Below are 7515 nucleotides of genomic sequence, written 5' to 3'. Positions count from 1 at the left end.
ATCGATAGAACAGGTAGAAAGAATTGTGGACTCGTAATGGTAGAGGATGGGGATTCTTTTCCTGGCTGGGTGAAGTTGGAGTTTTGGTTGGCTCTTTGAACAAGGTTTACGTCCACTAGGCCACAATTACAGGTAAGCATTATTGGTAATATAAAAGTCCTAGTTCAAATCGTATATCGCTTTTAGTTCTTGTGCCAGTGCTTCATATTTCAGGATTTTCTTCTTGCATTTTTAATAATATTTTCGTTCAGTGGTATTTCTGTGGATATCCAGCAGGTAAGCATGTTTCTGTTTTTATAGAAGACTACTATATCAGGTTCATTATGCCGTACAGTACGATCTGTGATGATGTCAGTATCCCAGTATAATTCTTTTACGTTTTCTGTTTTCTACCTATTTTTTCAGGTAAGTATCGGTAGTAATGGTGTGTAATTTCATTTAAAAGATTTTCTTTTGTGACTTCTCTTGTATGTAGGAATACCAGCCAAATTGGTTGTGCCTGTCCCAGATAATGCCACAAGTGGGTGCAAGATAGGTACATCTATAGAGCAGATGTTGAATTGTTTCCGGAAAGGCATTGCATAGTCGGTAATCTGTCATTAGGGTGTCCTTTGGCTATTATTTTAGAAAATTTTAGTTGGTAATTTGCTGGTCTCTTGTATAGCTATAATAAATCCTTCGGTCCCCCAGCCTGAGCTCCATCTCTGAGAAACGTAACACAGATTCTGGCTTCAACGTCTGCTATGGTAAGTTGATGGATATCTTCCGTGTAAGTGCCTTCCTTCCACTCTTCGATTAGTTCCCTTAGCACCCCCAGTACCCAGTAAAGGTAATCTTTGACCTGCTAAGTTTAAAGGTGTGAAATTCCTGTCGGCGGTCTTAATAGCTGAAAGGAGAGGGTCATTTGCTTGGTCAAAGTAATGCTGCAGACTTCTGATGTGCTTTTCATGCATAGCAATGAGACTAATAATTCCTCTTCCACCTTTGTCCCTTGGAATGTAGAGTCTAATGGTTGAAGCATGGGGGTGGTGCATTCGGTGCCTTGTCATTGATATTCTGACTTGTCTATCGAGAGACTCCAGGTCGGTTTGTGACCATTTTAGAACTCCGAATGTATTAAGAATTACAGGTGCTGCTATTTATTACATTGATCGCAGCTATTTTATTCTTCGCATGAAGCTCTGTTCCCAAGACTTCACAAACCCTCTTCATAAATGCATTCTCCGCAGTCTTTTTTATTACTCCATCATCAATTTTTAGAGCTTGATGGATACCAAGATATCTGTAGGTTTCACCCAGATGTAACGGTGATAATGTTATTTCGTTAGTTAAAATAATCTCGTTAGATTCTTGGATTTTCCCTTTTTTACACTGCAGGAATGCACATTTTTCCACACCGAATTCCATACGAACAGCTTGGCTAAAGGATGCTACAAGTTCCATTTGCCCTTTAAGTTGTTCTGGGTTGCTCGCGTAACATTTTAAATCATCCATGTAAAGCAAATGGGAAATCTTTACTTGGGGATTGTTCTTCACAGCATAGCCATATTTGCTAGACTTAAGCATAAAACTTAGTGGGTTTATGGCCATGCAAAACATAATGGGCTCAAGCTATCCCCTTGGAATATCCCTCTTCGGACTTTTAATGGTTTGGTTTGATAGCTGTCCCCTGAGGAAGTAACGAGAAGAGATGTTTGCCATTGCTGCATTAAATATTAAAGACTTCTGACTATTGAGGTATATATCTATTAGATCTCCAGAATTTTAAGTAGCCATGAATGTGGTACAGAGTCGAACGCTTTCTTTTAATCGATCCAAGCGATAGATATGTTTCTTTTTATATGCTTGCTTTCCGATTACATTATCAATTATTAAGCCACTCTGTACTTCCTCTAGATCCTTTTCGGCTGCCGTTTTGTTCTCTTGCCAGTATATGGTGATTTTTTAGGTGTTTTGATATTGATTTTTCGAATACAGACGTGAAAATTTTATATATGACTGGTAGGCAAGTTATTGGCCTGAAGTTTTTAGAATCATCAATAAATTTATTTTTAGGTATCATATGCGTGATGCCCATGGTGAAAAAAGCAGGTATTGTTTCAGCGGGATTTTTTATTGCTTGGGTCAATTGTATTGCCAAGACTGCATGGACATGTGTGAGGTGCTTCCACCAGTATGCCTGGATTTTATCAATTCCGGGTGCTTTCCAGTTTCCTAGTGAGCTAACGGCCTGTTTAATATCGTTCTCTGTTATCTGGATTTCCCTCATTTTCGGTAAATCTTGCGTGCGGTGTATTTCTTCTTTAATCCAGTAAGCATCTTGATGTTCTTGCTCATTTCCCCAGATGTTATTCCAGAAGTTATACATTTCATCAGCTTTAACAAGCGCCCTATCAGGTTCTTCTTTTTGGGTGCTCAGTGCTCTAAGAAACAACTTCTGGTTGGTAATAAATTGTTTATTTTGTTTGCGCCGTTTTTCACTCTCATTGTATCGTCGCAAACGACACCCTAATGCAGCTATTTTTTGTTTCAGGTTGTCCATAAATTCCCTTAGGATACGAACGGAACCAGCTTCCAAGTTATTTTGTCGGATGATATCATTTACTATTCGTTTGGTTCTGTTCGACGGGTTATCATTTGTTAGGTATGTATGTAGTACTCCAATAGTTACCCTAATATCTTTTATTTTATTTTCCAGTCTCCTCTTCCAAGGTGGTATTTGAGGTTTATGATTTGATGATTGCGCCATCTCTCCTATCCTCAATCCGGTAACATGACAGACAGCAGCAGCGGCGCAGTAGATTAAATCACATGTGTCCTGAAGAGATAAACTTTGCGGTAAGTATTGGCTTAATGCTCTATTCATGATGGCGACAGTTGACTTTGTTTGATTATTATATTTAATTTTAGGAAGCCTTGGACGACTTAAGAAGTCAACACCACTATATTTCATACGGTACTCTTCAAATATCCGTCCAATTTCTTCGGTTACTATATTTTCTTCAGGGTGTGGTATGACCGAGTGCCGTGATTGTCTGCGAATTGAAGACGCGTGTTCACGGGATTGAGGTGTGTTGTGGGTGGTCTCTGAAATTTCATTTAGGTTGTCATTCTGTTCCTGTTCCGGGTCTTGTGTTTCTGCTAGTACTGCTTGCTTTAGATGATCCAGTTCTGCGTTTGATATGACTTTTCTACGTAATACTGAGCGTAATTGGTCTGCAAGTTGTTGCGATTCTCTAGGGAAATCGGGTCTAAGACTGATCCACTGTTCATAAAGCCGTATTCTATATCCTGTCTTGTTCTGTTCGCCATTAGTTGCCCTGTAGTATGCGCGTATCAAATCTAGGTTATCATTCCTGGTCCAGCGCACACGTCTCGTGCGGGGCTGCGGGTTAGGAACGGGGTCATTTTGAGTACGACCCAAGTTTTCTAACCCTCCATTATCGGTGCTTTGTCCGTTTCCGTCGCGTGACCTTGTGGTACGATTTCGCGTTGGGGCGCCACTTGCTTCGCCTACCTCCGCTAAGGTCGGTTCAGTCTGGCGAACAGGCGCCGATCCTCCACCTGTCGCATCCGAGGCTTGTTTTCTAGTTTGTAGAACCGATTATTTTATCTTCCCTTGAAGGGTGGTTAGCCCGCCAAAGGAGTAGTTGTGACCGTCTAGGGTCAAGTTTTGTGTTATGTGTCTGTATGGGGATAGGTGTATGGGAAGATAGTCTGTATTAGTGGAGCCCGCTCCCGTCGGGGTATGGCACAGGCTGTACGGCTTGCCCTGGGTACCGTAGCGGACACAGTAAAGAACCCTATCCCGGTTACTTTCCTCTGTCTGGCCTGACTAATTTTTTTTTTTTTCACAGCTTAAAGTTGGTTTTAGTGACAAGTCGGGATAATTCTTATCAACGACCTAATCGCGGTTCAACACAGTGCGAACGATAGAACCGGTAAAAAGAATTGTGGACTTCTGCATGGTAGAGATGATTCCTTCCTGGTTGTGAAGTTGGAGTTTCTTAAGGCTTTGAACAAGGTTTACGTCTACTAGGCCGTTATAGGTAAGTATTATTGGTAATATAAAAGTCTTGCTCAAATCGTATATGGCTTTTAGTTCTTGTGCCAGTGCCTCATATTTTGTGATTTTTTCTCTTTTGTTGCATTTTTAATATTTTCGTCTAGTGGTATTGTGATGTATAGCAGGTAAGCATGTTTTTGTTTTTTATAGAAGACTACTATATCAGGTCTATTATGCTGCACAGTACGATCTGTGATGATGTCAGTATCCCAGTATACTTTTACGTTTTCGTTTTCTACTATTTTTTCAGGTAAGTATCGGTAGTAGGGTGTAATTTCATTTAAAATATTTTCTTTTTTACAGATTTCTTGGTGTAGAATACTAGCCACCCGGTTGTGCCTGTCCAGATAATATCGCGGTGCAAGATAGGTACATCCAGAGCAGATGTGTTGAATTGTTTCCGGAAAGGCATTGCATAGTCGGCATCTGTCAGTAGGTAAATCCTTTTTGGCTATTATTTTTAGGAAATTTTTAGTTGGTATTTGCTGGTCTTGTATAGCTATAATAAATCATTCGGTCTCAGCTCTGAGCTCTCCATCTCTAAGAAACCGTAATGACAGATTTCGGTGAACGTCTGGGTTATATAAGTTGGATGGATATCTTCCATGCAAGGCTTTCCCTTTCCACTCCTCGATTAGTTCCTCAGCACCCCTAGTACCTGCAGGTAATCTTTGACCTGCTAAGTTTAAAGGTGTGAAATTCCTGTCGGCGGTCTTAATAGCTGAAAGGAGAGGGTCATTTGATTATCAAAGTAATGTTGCAGGACTTCTGATGTGTTTTCATGCATAGTAATGAGACTCACAATTCCTTCCAAATCTCTTTTGTCCCTTGGTACAGTGCTCCAATGGTTGAAGCTTACAGGGTGGTGATTCCGGTGCCTTGTCATTGATGTTCTGACTTTCCCATCGAGACTCCAGGCTGGTTTGTGACCATTTTAGAACTGGGTGAAATGTATTAAGAATTTACAGGTGCTGCCCACACATTGATCGCAGCTATTTTATTCTCTCGCATGGTGCTCTGTTCCCAAGACCTTACAAACCCTCTTCATAAATGCATCCTCCGCAGTCTCTCTTTATTACCCATCATCAATTTTTAGAGCTTGATGGATACCAAGATATTTGTAGTAGGTTTCACCTAGACGTAACGGTGAGGAATGTTATTCTGTTAGTTAAAATAACTTTGCTTGGGGATTCTTGATTTTCCTTTTTACAGTGCAAGAATGCACATTTTTCCATAATTAAATTCCATACGAACAGCTTGGTCAGTTGGGATGCTACAAGTTCCATTTGCCCTTTTAAGTTGTTCTGGGTTGCTCAAGGTAACATTTTAAATCATCCACAAAGCAAATGGGAAATCTTTACTTGGGGATTGTTCTTCAGCATAGCCATATTTCATGGACTTAAGTATAAAACTTAGTGGCTTCTATGGCCATGCAAAACATTAGTGGCCTAAGCTATCCCCTGGAATATCCCTCTTCGGACTTTTTAATGGTTTGGTTTGATAGCTAACCTTGAGGAAGTAACGAGAAGAGATGTTTGCCATTGCTGCATTGTACATTGAAGAGTTCTTGACTATTGAGGTATCTATCTTGTAGGATCTCAGAATTTGGTGAAGCTAGTGAATGTGGTACAGAGTCGAACGCTTCTTTGTAATCGATCCAAGCGAGATAAGGTTTCTTGGTTTTATATGCTTGCTTTCCGATTACATTATCAATTATGTTTCACCTGTACTTCCTCTAGACCCCTGGCTGCTGTTTTGTTCTCTTGCCAGTATATGGTGTGATTTGTTAGGTGTTTTGATATTGATTTTCTGAATATGACGAAAATTTTATATATGACTGGTAGGCGTGCTATTATCTGAAGTTTTTAGGATCTCTAAATAAATTTATTTTAGGTATCATATGCGGATGCCCATGGTGAAAAAGCAGGTATTGTTTAAGGATTTTTATTGCTTAATAATTGTATTGCCAAGACTGCATGGACATGTGAGGTGTTTCCACCAGTATGCCCTGGATTTTATCAATCCTGGTGTGCTTTCCAGTTCTTAAAGTGAGCTAACGGGTCTGTTTAATATCGTTCTCTGTTATCTGGATTTCCCATTTCGGTGAAAAATCTTGGTGCGGTGTATTTCTTCTTTAATCCAGTAAGCATCTTGATGTTCCGCTCACTTCCCCAGATGCCATTCCAGAAGTTATACATTTCATCAGCTTCAACAAGGCCCTATCAGGTTCTCTTTGGGGTGCCTGAAGTGCTCCCAAGAAACAACCTTGGCTGGTAATAAATTGTTTATCTTTGTTTGCGCTGTTTTCACTCATTGTATCGTCGCAAACGACACCCTAATGTAGCCATTTTTTTGTCTCTAGGTTGTCCATAAACTCTTAGAATACGGAACGGAACCAGCTTTCCAGTTATTTTGTTTGATGATATCATTTACTATCTGTTTATTCTGTCTGACGGCTATCATTTGTTAGGTATGTATGTAGTACCCAATAGTTACCCTAATATCTTTATTTTATTTTTCAGTCTCCAAGGTGGTATTGGAGGTTTATGATTTGATGATTGCACCATCTCTCCTATCCTCAATCCGGTAACATGACAGACAGCAGCAGCGGCGCAGTAGATTAAATCACAATGTTATTATTATTATTTTATTATTTTATTATTTTATTATTTAATTATTATTATTTTTTATGGATTAATTTATTATACACCTTACCCCAAACACTCCAAGGAGGATATTTCGTGACCCCTTATTCAAAGTGGACAAGCTTTATTAGTCAATGTTTCAACGATATTGGCGAGTCTGAATATTTATAAAAATTTGCAAAGTAAAATATGTTGGAAAAATAATTAATCCATACATATATAAAAGCTCAAAGGGTTTTTTTGTTGCATCCATCCCGCCGAAACCGCTTTACCAATCTTGATGATTCTTTTTTTAAATGAAAAGTATATATGTGTAGATTTGTTATGAAGTATTTTTATAGTGCTTAATGGCTATTTCTTTGTATAAAACGACTAAATACTAAAACATACCTGAAAAACACCTACACACAATACCTCCAGAAATAAATTATTTGTCATTGTCAGTGGTGTGTCAGTTAGATTATATATAACGTTTTTAGATATTTTAGAGTGAGTTCATGCCGCCAGCTTTACATACATAAATATTAGCACAAAGGTTCGTTTAAACGACATTAGTGAATTAGCTACACAAAGCGATTTTAGGAAATTCATCCTCTTAGAGAGTAAAATTATCTCGGAACAGTTTATTGTATGAAAATTCCTTACTATTTGGTCTAGAAGAATGAAATCCTACAAAAAGAATTAGAAGAAATTTCTGAAATTCATCAACCAAATGGGTAAAGTTAGTAAAAATTTATATAAAACTTGGTGACCTCTGGATTATACACATAAAAATTGGCACAAAGGTAAAGCGAATTTATGAAA

The 7515-nt window shown here is 38.8% G+C and overlaps 1 protein-coding gene across 1 annotated transcript; it reads right to left on the bottom strand.

Annotated features, from left to right (window-relative positions):
* Nucleotides 1–1864: 1864 nt before the first annotated feature.
* Nucleotides 1865–6380, bottom strand: LOC115881665. Its single transcript, XM_030899245.1, has 4 exons — nt 6263–6380; nt 4869–5006; nt 4616–4787; nt 1865–3587 (listed from the first exon to the last, which is right to left on the bottom strand). Exons 1-4 carry the CDS (start codon nt 6378–6380, stop codon nt 1865–1867), a joined length of 2151 nt encoding a protein of 716 aa, XP_030755105.1.
* Between the last annotated feature and the right edge of the window lie 1135 nt (nt 6381–7515).

Source organism: Sitophilus oryzae, unplaced genomic scaffold (assembly GCF_002938485.1).
Source record: "Sitophilus oryzae breed Bouriz unplaced genomic scaffold, Soryzae_2.0 scaffold_1111_pilon_pilon, whole genome shotgun sequence".
NCBI classification, from domain to species: Eukaryota; Metazoa; Arthropoda; class Insecta; order Coleoptera; family Curculionidae; genus Sitophilus; species Sitophilus oryzae.
This window is presented reverse-complemented; position numbering and strand designations above follow the sequence as displayed.

Excerpts from the sequence above, each read along its gene's own strand:
- LOC115881665 (XM_030899245.1), bottom strand. The coding sequence starts at position 6,380 with ATGAGTGAAAACAGCGCAAACAAAGATAAACAATTTATTACCAGCCAA. Across the intron at positions 5,007-6,262 it reads CTTGTTGAAGCTGATGAAAT|TTCTAAAATGGTCACAAACC; the intron begins GTATAACTTCTG and ends CATTTCACCCAG. Across the intron at positions 4,788-4,868 it reads AAAGAGATTTGGAAGGAATT|CTATTAAGACCGCCGACAGG; the intron begins GTGAGTCTCATT and ends CTCTCCTTTCAG.